General features: G+C 43.9%; 1 protein-coding gene across 1 annotated transcript; it reads left to right on the top strand.

Annotated features, from left to right (window-relative positions):
• The first annotated feature begins 207 nt into the window (after window positions 1-207).
• On the top strand, window positions 208-15,294 carry LOC142932900 (EGF-containing fibulin-like extracellular matrix protein 1). The gene is given in 13 exon segments (XM_076077005.1): window positions 208-259; window positions 262-318; window positions 321-374; window positions 900-1,009; window positions 1,202-1,247; window positions 1,436-1,732; window positions 12,540-12,662; window positions 12,814-12,933; window positions 13,267-13,386; window positions 13,567-13,686; window positions 14,606-14,732; window positions 14,821-15,013; window positions 15,133-15,294. Coding segments are annotated over 13 exon segments (1,581 nt in total).
• Window positions 15,295-15,879: the final 585 nt, after the last annotated feature.

Genomic DNA, 15,879 nt, shown 5'->3' on the forward strand with positions numbered 1-15,879 from the left:
GTAAGGTGTAATAATGGATTATTTTTGAGCTGAGTTTTCATTTGATAGCGGTGTTTTATGAGGAGTGCCGTATTTTATCACTAGTCATCAGTCTATAGAGGGAGCCACTGTAGCCTGCTGATCGTTTACTGCTCCCCGGTGAGAGAGAAACCCGGACCTCAACCTGCCCGGTACACCGCCCCCAGCATGTCATACTATACGAGCCGCATGTTCATCACAAGTGCTGCTTGCACTCCGACAACGATCTAACATCCACTGCACCGTTTGCATTTAACCGCCAGTCTGCTACGCGCATACTCTCGGATTGCGACCGAAACATAAACCGGGGACGTTTTCTTCAGCGCGCCAGGAGAGTTGGAGATCCGCAGGTAATTGCAGGTACGTCTCCAAGGCGCCACGGGATGACAAAGCTACTGCATACAGCATAGCGCTCTGATTAGATAACGATGAATGTTGAACAAATCTGCGGTAGCACTTGTTTCTGATGTAGCTCGCTTGTTCTCAGGGAATTGATCTGTAACAAGTGTATCTTGAAACAAGGCTTACATTGAACATGTTTTGTGCAAATACAGAATTTTAGTCAACATGAGCTCTGCACGGCTGATTAAGTCGTTCATTTTCCTGACACTGACTGACACAGGAGGGCATGTTTACGCACGATCTTTACGCGTATTACGCACTAATCCTTTTGGAGAAAAACAGCAGAAAAACACTTCACTTAGTTGAAGTCGCAGATTTGGCTGGAGCAGTGCCAACATAAACATCACGCCAGCAGCGGGAGATGTTGGGACTCGTTAAGCAATGCCATCAATGATGTAATAGCTGGTATTAAAACTTGAAGGCTTGTCAAGCGAAAAATGATCTTGCACGCTCTATCCATTTGGTTCCTCTGCATCTCGTTACAGTGCTGCTCCGACGTTTGGTCGACATGCTGGGGATCTGCGTGTGTCTTTGTGCGGTTTTCACACACGTCCTCTCTCAGGAGGCTGAGGAGCCGGTCGTATACTCAGTAAGTGAGAGATTTCTTTTATCATTCAGTGTTTTTCTGTGTAGGTTTAACACCGGTGGAGATGCTATGTACTAGTAGCTGATGGAGACCTCAGGGTTCATGCTTTTATTGTTTTATCATATGATGTTGACACACATGAGAGGACACTCAAATATGTATAATTTCGTGGTAATCATTATCTGTCCTTCACAGTGCACAGAAGGGTATGAGTATGACACAGTCAGAGAGCAGTGCAGAGGTGAGAAATGTTAAGCATTGGTTATTACACGTTTGTGCAGCTTTTCATGCTTAATGAGTTAAATTGTGTCTTTATTTTTCATATATTTTCAACCAAGCTTAATATCAGTTGTCATTTTAACCAATTGGAATAATTCCACCACAGGAAATTACACATCTTCCTGTTTGTCTTCCTGTTTTTCCTGTCAGACATCGACGAGTGTGCCTCGTTAGACGATGCTTGCAAGGGAGGGATGCAGTGTATCAACCACTTTGGTGGATACCTCTGCCTCCCCAAGAACGCCGTCATCTATATCAGTAAGGACGGCGAGCAAGTGCCGCTGCCGGAATCCATCCCACCTATCCCTCCTGTCCCCGCTGTCCCTGCTGCTCCACCAAGCCAGCCTATTCTCCCATGGTCTGAAGCCAACCTGGGGGTCTCTCATTCCAGCCGTACCATCCGCTGTACACCCGGATACACTGCAGATGAGCAGAACCTCTGCAGAGGTAAGATCAGCTGCCCAGGTACTCCTACCCCTCTCTCTTCAGCTTCAAGATGATACAAAGTACCATCAAAGTAACTTGAAAAACTAGCCTTTCATTTTTTTCGACTTTACACCAACACCTAGAGACGGATCCTCTTATCACAGCAAGTGGTGTTGACAAGCTCCCCGGGAGAGAAATAGGAGTCTGTCAGCAAGAGAGGAGGTGTAACCACAAAATGTGGTCTAGAAGTGGAAAAAGGATGTCTGCCACACTCTCTCCATTAAAAAAAAGTTGTTTCAGTTATTTAATCTTCAAGAATATGAAAGATTTAACTTTTGGCCTTCATGAGACAGATTGCACCCTAAAAATGTGGGTGCAGATTAAAATCCCCTGTACTGACTGCTTTTTACCACAGTATGATAGCAGAATTAAAGGTGCAATGCGTAAAATCTATCTGGCTTCATGCTACAAACAAATAGGGGGCAGCATTTCACCTCTGCTTCTGGGTCCATTTAATCTAAAGTTACAGTTTTCAGTTATAAAAGAAATAGCCAACTACTAACTAACAGCAGGGCAAAAATAAACACAATTCAACCAAACAAACTGCTGGAACTCTGAGAGCACGTCAAAAATAACTTTGATCTACTAATCTTTACGTGTGGAGTCGGTCTTTGGTTTATGTTAGCCACCTTTGGGTTTACTGTGCCACTAACCGAGGGCCGTAGCTTTGATAGTTTGTTTACTGGATAAAATCCAAAGTGGCAGACACTAGAAAATGACTCATATTTTCGTTTGATCCGCTACACGGGAAGCCGTTAGCTGTATTAACTCGCATTCAACCAGTGCAAAACCGACCCGAGCGCCAGGAGACACAGCGGGAGGTTAGAATGCCCATTTCAGTCGTTATGTCAAAGACGTCTACGTATTGTGTTGCAGACGCAATACGTACGTCTTTGAGATAACGTCAACACTTTTGACCTCTTCGCATTCTGTTGATAATGTCAGTTTATTCTGTCCAGATCTTACACATTGCACCTTTAAATGTCAAAATTGAGAAGTGCTTTTATCTCCTGAATATCAGTAGTATGCTTTTGTTGCACTTGGCCAGATGCAGTGCTGCTGCGTGGAAGAATGTGTCTGAATGTGTCTCTAGCAGGGCCAAGCAGGTATTTGATAATTACTTGCTAACGACTTTAGAGCCTCAATAAGCAGAGCTCCAAAGGTGAACTGTTCATCCATCTGTCTGACAGTCATCAACAGCTAAACCATGCGTAGCTGCCAGAGGTGTTGCAAGCTTCTCGACTTTTCTCACTGTGATATCATGTTTTCTAAACTCTTTGGTCGCTCGCAGCATGATATTTTTGGCCGGAGTTCAGCTTCTTCTTAAAATACAAGAAGTTGTTCTTGTCTTGAGTGTTGGGGTCCTCTGCTTCAGGGGCAAATCAAGGAGACCTTTATAATACTGCAGCGAGCTCTGTGCTCACATATAGCCTGTAAACCTTCAGGAGATATTCTCTGGGCCGTGACCAGCTTGAGATTTTGGTAGCTGCAGAAGATTGTGTGGGTGTGATATTGTGTTTGAGCAAGACTCTTTGATCTTTACAAATGGGGAGTGGTTTGAAGATTTATTCTTTGTCTCACTAACACACACACGCACACACACACACACACACACACACACACACACACACACACACACACACACACACACACACACCAGTACACACACCAGTGCTCTTCACTGCTTTGTGCCAGATGTTCATGGCTGCACCCGAGAGAGTGAATCTCTGATCACTCGTTACCTGTTGTAGTTTTACCTTGCCATCTGTCTTGGTCTGTGAGAGATCGGGAAGGTGAGTGTGCATATTTAGGGTTAGCTGTATAAATGTAATGTAAGGTAAAGTGCATTGCCGTAAATTACATGTGTTCAGTGGTCAGGAGCTCCTCTTGCCAGGAGGCAGAGGTATGTGGTGAGTGGCTGTGTGGTGAGGCTTGTGGTCACAAAGCTCCAGTGAAAGTAACACATTTGATTTTACACCTGGAGCAAAGATATGTGTGAGGTTCTTTATACGTTTCTCTGAATTGGAACCCAATTAGGTTTTATTAGGGTGTAAAACATGGCAGCATATCAGCTAAAGTAACCACATAAGCGAGCTGGCATGGGCATAATACTTATTCATTCGCTGGCGTGCCGCTTCAGTGCATGGGCTAAACAAAGATAGGCTGTTGCTGTCAGCGTTATTGCTTTGAAATGACTGTAGTTTTAACTGGAAGGCGTCTCGTGCCGTCTCTTGGGCGTATGTTTCTGTTGGTGGAGTGATATAATCTTTGTTTACAACAGTCTCTGGTTTCTCTGTCATTACCTTGAACTCGTTACAATGAGCCAATTGTTCTCGGACACAGAATTGTCTTTTCTCTTTTTTTTTGTTCCACAGTGGCTGTTTTGCACAGTATCTTGCGAGTGAAGGAATTCCCATTTACTTTCAATGGGGGGAAACCTCAGTGTATCAAATAGCGCTTACATCAGGCTCCTTCACTGCTAACTCGCCACTCTCTGAAGGAAACCTAGAGCGTCGAGTCAGGTAGGGCAAAGGGAAGGATAAAAAGGCTGACTCTGACTAAATAACCACAGAAGTGCCTGAGCACTGACCAAACCAGGTTGTACCAACGTCATGGGTTGTGCTAATGCTGAGTTGCTTTGGTGACTTACTGCTGAGTGTGGGGCGAATAGTAGAGAGATCATCCAAATACCCTGGAAAAGAAAATGAAGCCAATTTTCCAAAGCACAACATAAAGAAAATAGTTTCTAAAACACAAAAGTTTCTCTTTAGTGCAATATTCTTTATGCTGATTAAAAGCAAAAAACAAACCCCAATTATACAATACACTTCAACGCAACATTTTGGCTTTTAAACAAAGCTTTAATATTCGTTCCCATTTTTTTTGAATAAAGAAGCCCTTAGGCTCCGAGTGTGAACCTGAGCCCGAGTGTGTGTTGTTGCAGTGACACATCGGGGAAGTTGGCGCCCGACTCCAGCCCCGGCCACACAGAGACACTCTCAACCTTTACTGTATGTGTGACAACTTAATGATGCCTCACATTTCCATGACCTCCCCCCACCCTCCACCATACACACACATACTTACTGTGTTTACCGCCGGGAGATGCCTACAAGTGGCTTGTTGTAGTCTTGTGTATGCATATTAACTCTTATTTACAGCAGAGGTGAGATCACTTCCTCTTTGAAATGAAGGTTGTCCATCAAACGGGGTAGAAACAGTCATTAAATCTGATGAAAAATAGAAAGCAGTTGAACATTACAGTTGAACATTGTTTGTACTCATAACCAACTTTACTGTGCATTCAGTGACTTTAGGGATATAACTTTGGCCAGAGAGAATGATACATATCATGTTTTACAAGTCCTGAGTTTACTCATATTTCATGTCTAAATTAGATACTAATGCGCTGCAGTATGGGACATGAAAGGACATGCCACTCCTGCTTACCTGTCTGGTTTCCTGAGGTCATGCAGACCACATTGCCACCTACATGCCTGACTGATTTCAGCTACGTCTGGACGCTCTTTACCTGCAGTGGCTGGAAATCTTTCCCAACTATGTTCTATTAAGACCGTTAATCCCTGTGTGACAGAGAACTTGTGTACTTTTCCGAACAAGGCAGAGTGCATGCAATAACATTTTTCCACACAGATGCAATGCTCTCGGGAGGAATATCTCTGGAATGTCAGTGGTGGTTGGTTTTTTCCGTTTGCTCCCATCTTTTGTGATGTGTAGGAATTACTCACCACCTTTGACAGATAAGCATCGGATCGATCTGCGAGGAGCAGGAATGCAGGGAGCAGAACAAGCAGAGAATGCACAACGTTCCGGTGCTGCACGATTTGACCTTTGCAGTTTATACTTTACAGCTCCACTTGTTGTCATTACATCCTGACGTTTGCACTTGAAGAAACAAGCCCCAGCCACCCAGTCTTTGCTCATCCACCGACAATGTAAAAAGATGTGAGGATATGCGCAGAGCGATTATAGTTTTTCAGGAAATTCCTTCAGATGTTATCCTGTCAGTATTTGTTTCTCCCAAACATCCATCAAAGATAAGCAACACAGATTTTGGAGAAGGTTGTTGCACAGAGAAGGAAGACTTGAACTGACTTGAACACTTTTGTTGAGGAAGTGGGATCAAGCACAAGCGGACCCACTTTGTTTAGGGTTGCTCGAACAAAAAGACACCTGAGGCACACCTTTATACCTGTTGAACCCTCCTATTACCAGCTAAGCTCTAGTCTTCCACCTGCTCTCAGACTGATGATTTGCACTGTCCTGTGTCAGTGTGTCTTCACCGTGTGTTTGTCCTGGTGCCCTACAGCATGGTTTTACGGTCCGACTCGACATTGAACCCGTTACACTGCAGTTTCAGCTGTAACAACTGGTGTTGCATGTTTGAGCTTTTGAATGATAGATGCTTTCTAGGAATGGCAACGTTGGAGTACTTCAACGGTACTACCTGTTTCTATGTTAAAAAAATAGGAAAAAAGGAATATCAGTTGTTAAATCATCACCATTACCAGATGTTCAAATTACTTGATATCTGTATCTGCCTCAAACATCAAGTACGTGTCATGTTTTAAAGTCAGTACTAGTGAATCAACATTGCTGAGATTTCTGGCTTTCAGAACTCACTTTCCATTCGCAAAGTTTGCCAGAAAACCTGTTGATGTTGCAACTCCTGAGTTGCTGATGAATAAATTCCCAATTCTTTAATGATCTTTTAATTGCTGGATGTATTTCGACATCGGTGTCTCCGTGGCAATAAACATTTTGAATGTCTTTATCCTAGAAACCAAAAAAGTCAAGAGTTAAACGCCTATGACTGAAACACCTCTTGGCGATTACATCCTAAAACATCGACATGAGGAATCTTGAAACCGATGTCAGAGAATGTCTTCCAGCCCTCCTGTGTTTTAACGGGTGTAACGTGGTGACTGCATGTTACAGCTTCCTAACGCTGCCAGAGAAGACCTTTCTCTGTGAGTACAATCCAACGATCCAGCAGGCAGCCCCTCTGTAGGCCTGTGCAGTGTTGCTGTACAGGATGCTGTTAGTGCTTGTGGTGGTGTTGCTGCTGGCTCCTCGCTGCCATCACATCAACGATGGCAGAGTGGAGCCAGGGAGGGGGGGAAGCAGCTTTGCCGTGCCTCCTCAGCGTAAGTGCTTAATGTTGTTGTTATTATTCTCCCTGAGGTCGGTGCCTGTCCAACGGCCAGCTGCTTCCTCCTCACATGTGTTGCTCTTTCCGTTTACCTCATGATGGAAAGGGACACAGGGCTGCTATAAATCACTGTTGCGCTCAGCTGGGTGACACTCGCATGTGATCGCAGGGTTCGTATTACTCACAATGTTTCCCCTTTGATGCATATTTTCACACTTCTATTTCGACCATATTTACAGGTTTCATTCCTTCCAGGCCACAAAAGTGCTCTAAAGGCCGTGAACGGCTGCCGCAGCGAGGCTACTGACATGTCAGGTGGACAGAGTGATTGATTGTCTTCACATTGAATAGCAGGAGAGTTGCTCAGCACTTCTTTTTTCTCGATATTTTTCAGAGTAACAGGAAGGATTATTGTCAGTCAGGAATGTAGCTGGCACACTGGACGGATTTTCAAGAATGTCAAGACTCTGCCCGACCTTTAGAAGACTGTGGAACAAACTCACAAATCTGTTAATAAGTGTCAGCAGGACTAAAACTCCTGTTCCTCCTGAACAATGGTGAATCTTGGGAGTGGTACGATTAGTAAGAGCATGGGAATATTTCATGCCCTAATACAGATGGAAATACACAGAATATAAAGTTAGAGTGTCTTGAATTCTTTGATTTCTTATCTGCTTTGTGTTTGGACTTGCTTTGAAAGGGAAACACTACCCCTCCTATTTGTCCTGAGGTCTTTTGTTCAAGCCGGTGATAGATAGCTGCATTTCACACTGCATTGCAGAGAGAATTATACACAAGTGAAGCAGGGCTGATATTAAGGTGTTTGAGGTTCAGCAAAAATCAAACGCACAGGGGCTAGTGTATGACATGCTAATACATTTGACGTTGTGAAATTGCATGGGCTATTAACATTGCACATCTTGCCCCCTGCTTTCCCAAAGATTGAATTATCCAATAATCAGAGGGAAACAGAGATGCTGTCCAACAGCGGGATGACTCCAACTGTTCTTTTGGAACAGCTCCTGCTTTCCATTGCAGTGGTTCAGTGAAAACAAGACTAAATGCTCTCAAGTGATAATTACAACAAGCCCTATCATGTCGGTTTGAATCTGGAGCAAATAGCACATTGTTCTGAATTCTGGCCAAACTCATTTTAAGTGCCCGTTTTGGACACATATGCTGTTTCTTTCCCGCACATATGCATGCAGTAACACATCAAACATCTCTTCATAGTGTATCACTCCATTCTGTTAAACATTGTAAAAGGCCATTTAATGTTCAAGCACCTCAAACAGGACACACTGATGCACACACACCCACTCGTCCATTACACACACTCTCACATTCTTTGAGCTGCCGCCATCCCCGCTACTCCCCCAACTCCCACAAGGCATTTAGAATTAATCTCCCTGAAAAGCAAGGAGTTTTTAACTCTGACATCACATATGCACACACGGCCATAAATCTAACTTCAAATCTTAAAAAGCCCTTTTTTGTTTAAAAAAAAAAGAAGACCTCCACCCTTTCTCCTCATTCTTTCCTTCCACATATTCCCCTCTGCTGCTGGACAGCCTTATCTTTCCCTGTGATGTTACAGCAGGCTCGCTCTTAGAGGAAACTTGTAAGCTGTGTTAAATAAATTCTGAAAAAAAAAAAATCTGACCTCAGAGAACAGAGTCACTTCTCCCCACACACAACACATCATCACATTTGATGGTAAAATCTGTTTTCCTGTGTAAACTATATGGACTGTACTGAATGTGGTGAGCTGTGGAGGCTTTATAGGACCTAAGAGCCAGCCAGTGTGGGATGCCCTCCCACCCCCCCCCCCCCCCCCCACACACACACACACACACACACACTTGTACACACGCACACACAAACTTCTGTAGAACTTTGTATTGGCAGCGTCTTAAAGGTTTAGTGACAAAGTAGCAGTAACCACAAGATATTCCCGTGAATGAACCTTTGGATTGCATTCAGCACATATGCTTTCATTTAGAGCTCTCCAAGCTTTCCTAAAGGGGGTGAGGATGACTCTGACTTTTCCGTACACAGAACGTCTTAGGAAGCATTGCTGCATTGTTCCCATTCAAACAATTTACAGCTAGCCATGTGCAGTTACTTCAAACCAACAGCTGGTTTCTACACCTGATGTAGGAGAGTGTTGGAACTTGATCCAGCTGCAGATGTCTGCCCTGCACCAGCAACACCTTGTTTGATGGATTCTGGTACTCCCAAGTCTCCCAGGTACTCTGTGGCATGAATGTCGTTGGACTCATGCCAGGAAAACCATTCTAAGTGCACCTGATGTAATTCTAGTTGCCCACAATTGCCCACAAAGCTAGAGCAAATGCTGCTCTCAGAAACTGATTCGTAGTCCACGTATTGAAGCCACATGTGGAACAGTCTGAACAAAGCTGAATGTGCTAACTGCAGTTGGTCAAACTCTGCTGCATATCTGATCTGGCAATAATGCTGCAGAAAATAATTGCTTACACCAATGGATTGCTCACTGTTCAAGCAATAACAGCACTGCGGAAGTTAAAACAAACTAAAATGTGAACAAAGACAACCCTGAAGCTTAGCAGCACTAGTGTCGTGACTCGAGGAATGGCAATGTTGGTTTTGGTCAATGTCTCAACAACTATTTGATCGATTGCCATGAAGTCTTTTGACCTGACAACTCGTTCTCACTCCCAACTCGTCAAATACTGATGGTTGTTCCGTGCCCCTCGGGCACTCAGTGCCACCTTTTAGCTTCTGAATGCGACACACCGGCCGTAAACACATCCACGTCATCATCAGACGCTCAGAGCAACTGACGCAGTATAAAGAGACAGGGCAGGCGGGAGTGGAGGTGGACGGGTCAAACAAACACAGGACTTTCGTTCAGGAGGCCGCTGTTGGTGTCCTGTGCGCTAAACTAAGCCTTGTTCATTTATCAGTGACATGACTGAAGGACTAAAGATGTTGCCAAATATCGCTTTCTGTCACTGATAACAAATCATAATATTTCACTGGCATCACAGTTTGATTGTCTGCGTCTTGGCACCATGAAAGCATCAACACATACTTTATTTTATCAGGAATTAGGAGTCTCAGGCGTGTGTTGTCTGAATCTATTGCCAGAAGGCAGGGCATTTCCAGTCTCAATGAATCACCAAATACCTCCAGTAAGTAGGTGTGGTTGGGATTCACATGGATTTGATCCCGGTTTCAACTATTTGTTGACATTCGTTCCAATTCTTCATTGATATATACAGGATTTTACTTCCATTTTGTTTCGCTGATGAGCACATCGCCCTTTTTTCATTTTAAGGGTGAGCTAGTGGTTTACATTCACTAGCATGTGTAGCTACCTGTCAAGGCTAGCTAATACTGGGGCTTATGTATTGTTGTCTTTTCGAGCTAACTTTCTGCACGTTCAAACTACAGCATAGATAAGTTGTTTTTACATATATTTATCAACATGAATATACTGTATTATTAGCTGAATGGATGATGTTATTGGTATTGTCACTGAGACAGTTGCAAGTTAATATTCAAATATCTACAGATAATGCAGAAACAAAAACTTTTGTGGATGCACTTGCATATCTGTGGCCTTACACGCCACATGGGGAAATATATATTATCCACATCTAGACTAGGTAGATCTCTTGGCCTAAGAGGTTAAATCTGTATGCTGCAAGTCTACCGTGAGATAGCGAGCCACAGCTTTTTAACAGCCATGTCATGAAGCCTTTGCGCTGTTGGGATGTTATCCCATAGTGTGATGCTGTTATGATCCAAGCATTCAGTTTCTCTCACACACTCGGTGCTGGATGCAGATGCACTTTCCCAGATGCCTTTTCAGGCCACATCAGAGCATTAGATTGTCCAAAACAACATTGCTTTTCACCTTTGTCCTTTATTAAGCGGGTCAGTGAGCAACAAGCCTTGTCTGTGCATGCCTCCCTGAATGCAATTTGCACCTGTTGTCTCTCAGGTGCACCTTTTAGATAGACCCTGCTTTTGTCCCTAATGTACTGAGTTCATCTTATCACTGTGCTCCCAGAGGGTTGAGCACATTTTAGCCTTCTTACCTTGGTGGAGGCTGTGTGGAGGGCATATTGGGCACTTGATGCTCTCAGGGAAGGGCATGACATGGAACATGTCCAGGGGAATAGAAGATAAGATCTTTATTGATCTCCAGTGGGGAAATTTGGTTGTTGCGATAGTGTAAGAACAGAATTGAATACAGATAAGTACGGAAAGTACGAATAGAATATCAGTTCGACATATCTGTGCAGGAGCAAGTTGGGCTTTCCTGCACTTATTTTAATAGTTTGATTGATTGTGGTGTATTTTCTATGAATAGGGGCTCCATGAGTATCATTGTCTCAGGTGCATGTATTGCATCTAAACCCTGCAGGAGGGATAATGCAATCATGTCTGTTTGTCTGCAGCAAAGAGTTTAGGTTTTCCACTCAGGTTCTTCTGACTATTGTTGGGTTACGCATGTGTCAAATCACAATGCAGCAGAACCCCCCCCCCCCCCCCCCCCCCCCCCCCCCTTCTTTTCTTTTGTGCGTGTGTGTTATTGAGGATAACTGTCTGTCGTGCTGTCAAACTGATGCCCACTGGCTTTCTGCATATGATGAGCTGTGTCAGACCACCCAAGAGGAATGCTGGTGGGCCCACAGGGATGAGAGTATACAGTATGGGCCTATTTGTGTGGGGGGAGATGGAAGATGGAAGAGAAAAAAAAGGGGGGAGGGCAGTTACAGTAAGCAGGCCTTTTTTAAGAGGCTCTGGCTCCAAATAAACCAAAATTGAAAATGTGAAAATCTTGCCACTACTGTTTCGTTTATTTTAGCCAGAGCTGGATATTTCACTTTTCTGCTAAAATCTTAATAACTTACAAAGGTACTTTATGGAAGTTTAACACCTTATCATCACCTCATTGTCCCACTTCCCACTTTAAAATTGTAGGTAGGCAGCATTTGAGTTTGCATTTAGGAAATTTCTCGCTGCAGTAAAAATGGTTTGACTTTGATATTGGAAATTGAGCATCTTTCTGACAGGATCTTTGTGTTTTTAAGATTATTTTACCAATGTTATATAAGTTATTCATGATGGTGTGAGGCATAGAAATCGGATCTGTGTGCTTTTGGGTTGATGGATGTCTGATGAGAGAGCGAAGCGTTATGGTAGAAAGCACATGACTTATCATTTGAGCTCTCTCTCTTTCATACACATACACGCACACACACGCACACACACACACACACCCTTCAAAGAGCTGTCCTGTTAGCAGAAGATATGATCTGTGTTTTCCCCTTCACCCGGAGCTGCTGAATAAAAGCCCTCTTTATTTAATCGCCCGCTCTGTGTGTGAACACGTGTGTTTATGCCCATGTGTGTGATGTGATGGTGTCAGTGATCACAGATTTTTACTGTCTGTTTGAAAGCAGTTCACACATCACAGATCACAGAGTACATACAGTCCAGACATGTTGCTTTGCTTTGTCTGCCACATGTTCCTGCGTACAGTAGGCATTAACTTGGTGTAGCTTCCTCTCAGAGTCTGTGTTTGTGTGTTTATTGCAGACATAGATGAATGTGCGACAGGTAGACACACTTGTGGTTCTGAACAGACATGCTACAACACCAGAGGCTCCTACACCTGCCAGTGTCCTCCGGGCTTCCAGAAGAACGGAGACCACTGTGTAGGTGAGTGGTGGACGCGAAACACACTCTCTCTTTGCGCTTTTTAACATGATCAGAACTGGTATCAAGCTTTTGAAGTGGTTCCTGTATTATCTTTTATCAAGAATTGCTTCTTTGCAATGTATCTTACTGCTCTGTTTCTGTTTTCCTGCAGACAGAGACGAGTGCGCCCTGGCCCACTACTGCATGCACAGATGTGTGAACACACAGGGCTCTTACTACTGTGAGTGCAACGCAGGTCACAAGTTGGCCATCAACAACCACAGCTGTGTTGGTAAGTCACTGAAAAGCCACGTGTACTTCATGTGTTAATGTGTACAACATTGAATTGTGAAAACATTTTGCTTCAGTGTCATTTAGTGGCAGCTTGTCAGACATTTTGTCTTGGTGTTGCCAGGCTGACTTTCAATAGATCTGAACACCTGTTGTTACATGTTTGCTTGAAGAGTTTATTATAATATTCATAATTACCGCTTTAGTGTACATACAAGCAGAACAAAACCACATGCTAGGGTAAAGGAAAGCTAAATATATACTTGATAAAACACGTGCAATTAATAAAAAGAGCTGAATCTCTAGGTATGTAACACTTCTGCTTTTGTTCTAGATGTGAATGAATGTGATGCAGAGAATCCCTGTCAGCACCACTGCTACAACCTGATTGGCTCCTTCCTCTGCCAGTGTGAACAGGGCTATGAGCTGGCACAAGACACGACCTCTTGCCAAGGTGAACACACACACACACACACACACAACTACACGTACAGTATATACTGTACAAACAAAAGATATACAACTGCAGATAAATGCATGTTTGTAAACATGTATCACATGCCCATTTTATTGTAAGCATAGCCTTCTGCTGATTATCTAATGTATGTTTGTGTGTGCATTTTTTTCTGCGCAGACATTGATGAATGCAGCTTCTCCAGCTACATGTGTCAGTACCAGTGTATTAACAGCCCAGGAAGTTACTCCTGTGAGTGTCCAGAAGGATATCAGCTCCAGGGAAACAGGGTGTGCCAAGGTACTGCAGTCCTCCTGTTTCCTCTCCCTTTCCTTCTATCAATCTATTTTTTGAATCCCTTCTTAGTTAATTTATCTATCTTACCCTCATCTCTGTTTTTTCACGCACAACAAAGTTCCTCTTCTGTCTCGCCTTTCCTCCTCTTCCTCAACTCTTTGACGATCCCTCTTAACAGGAACTTGATCATGCCTGCTATCAGCCACTATTCTACCTCTCAAGCGGGAATGAAAGTCACTCTCAACTAGTACTGTCATGGAAAGAATTCAGAGGTTAGGCAAAACAAACACAGCAACTTTGTGTTGCCCTGCTAAGCCACCTCTGTGAATTTATATGCATGATGTTGGTTTCTTGAAGTGGATTTATTTGAAGCTCCGGCAACCGCTCAAAGGGAGAGCTGTTATTTTTTCCTCTCCCTCTCGGTCAGGTGCAGGCTTTATAGAGAGAGCCATGAATCCGGCCGGTTGTGTCAGATGGACCTGATGGTGATGAATCCAAGTTGCTGTGCCAGAAATAGCCTTGTGGTTTGGGGCATGGGGTTATTTTCATGGTGCTGCAGGGAGAGAGCTGCAGTTAGGCCTGTGTGGGGTTTATTTTATTTATTTATTTTTCAGGGTTACATCAGGGGCTTCCCTCCACTACAGATCTGCAGGCTTTCCTCTTTTACCTCCACATCTGCTGGAAATGCAGCTATACAACCCTAGAAACACTGTTCCCAAATTGTACACGTCCTGAACTTTGACTGTGTTTTCACAGCTCTGTTTCATGAAGCGTGTAGAGTTTGTGTGTGTTTTGGAAGTTTGGGATAGTAGCATTTTCATCCAGCTATTTTTGACTACTCATTTTCTTTCTCTCTCTCTCTCTCTCTCTCTCTCTCTCTCTCTCTCTCTCTCTCTCTCTCGGTCACCCTGCCAATCACAAGACATAAATGAGTGTGAGACGGGGACCCATAACTGCAACGACGATGAAATGTGCTGGAACTATTACGGAGGCTTCCGCTGCTATCCCAAAAACCCCTGTGAGGCACCTTATGCCAAAACCTCTGAAAAGTCAGTAAACATCATCCAGTTCTTCAGTTTCACTCTCATCAGTGCAGCCAGTTTCACAAAGATTGTTTTAATTGTTGTGTGTTTGCAGTCGCTGTGTCTGCCGGTCTCAGGCAGAGTGCCAGGGTCTCCCACCGTCAATTGTCTACAAATACATGAGCATCCAGGCGGACCGGACTGTGCCAGCAGACGTCTTCCAGATTCAGGCCACCAACATGTACGCCAACACACACAACACCTTCAGGATCAAAGCTGGGAATGAGGCAGGAGAATTCTTCCTGCGGGTAAGTCAGTGGGAATTGTTGTTTTGTTGTTGCTAACATGTTCACCATCTTAGTTCCCCGCCAATGTTGTAAATCTGTATTTACATGCTTACATATTGACGGATTACATGTTCTTGCAGCGCTCCAGCAACGTGAGTGCCATGCTGGTGCTAACCAAGCCTCTGTCAGGCCCCAGGGAGTACGTCGTGGACCTGGAGATGGTCACTCACCATCTGACCATGAACTACCGCTCCAGCTCACTGCTCCGGCTCACCATCATAGTCGGGCCCTACGCCTTCTGAACGCCACAATCCCCAGCAGCCCACATAAGTCTGGTTCAGCAAACATAGCAGTGTAACACAGCAGATGCCTGTATCAGCATAACATACTGTACATTTTCATACAATACAACATATAACATAGGCTGTCCCAGACTCATACAGCAGCACAGCAGTTCCAATAGGCATGCTCAGCCCAGCCCGTGCAGTAATGTGACCACTGGGCATCTTTTTCTCTCAAGGTGCTGGGAAGCATTGTAATGAAGGGTTTTAGTGTCCCGAGGAACCACACACTGTTTTTCAACAACAGCACTTAACATTAAAAAATTTTTTACTTTAAGTGCCTGAAATGGACATAAGAAAGATAAGAAATGTGCTGGATGTGAGCATTTTCACTTTCGCTGCTTCCATACTTAAAAAAACAACAACTGGAAACAGAGCAGTGGCACTCAGGAAAAGAGGCCTAGTGGGCACACATCCATACGATGATGGATTTCTGATGCAGCTGTACCTACATTTATCACTTTGTTTCAGACCAGACCTCCTTCCAATAACCTGTGTATGCATCAGTGAAGCGCTCTGTTGTAAGAAAGAGAGAAATAACAATCA

Source organism: Anarhichas minor, unplaced genomic scaffold (genome assembly GCF_050575085.1).
Source record: "Anarhichas minor isolate MPS153535 unplaced genomic scaffold, ASM5057508v1 ptg000058l, whole genome shotgun sequence".
NCBI classification, from domain to species: domain Eukaryota; kingdom Metazoa; phylum Chordata; class Actinopteri; order Perciformes; family Anarhichadidae; genus Anarhichas; species Anarhichas minor.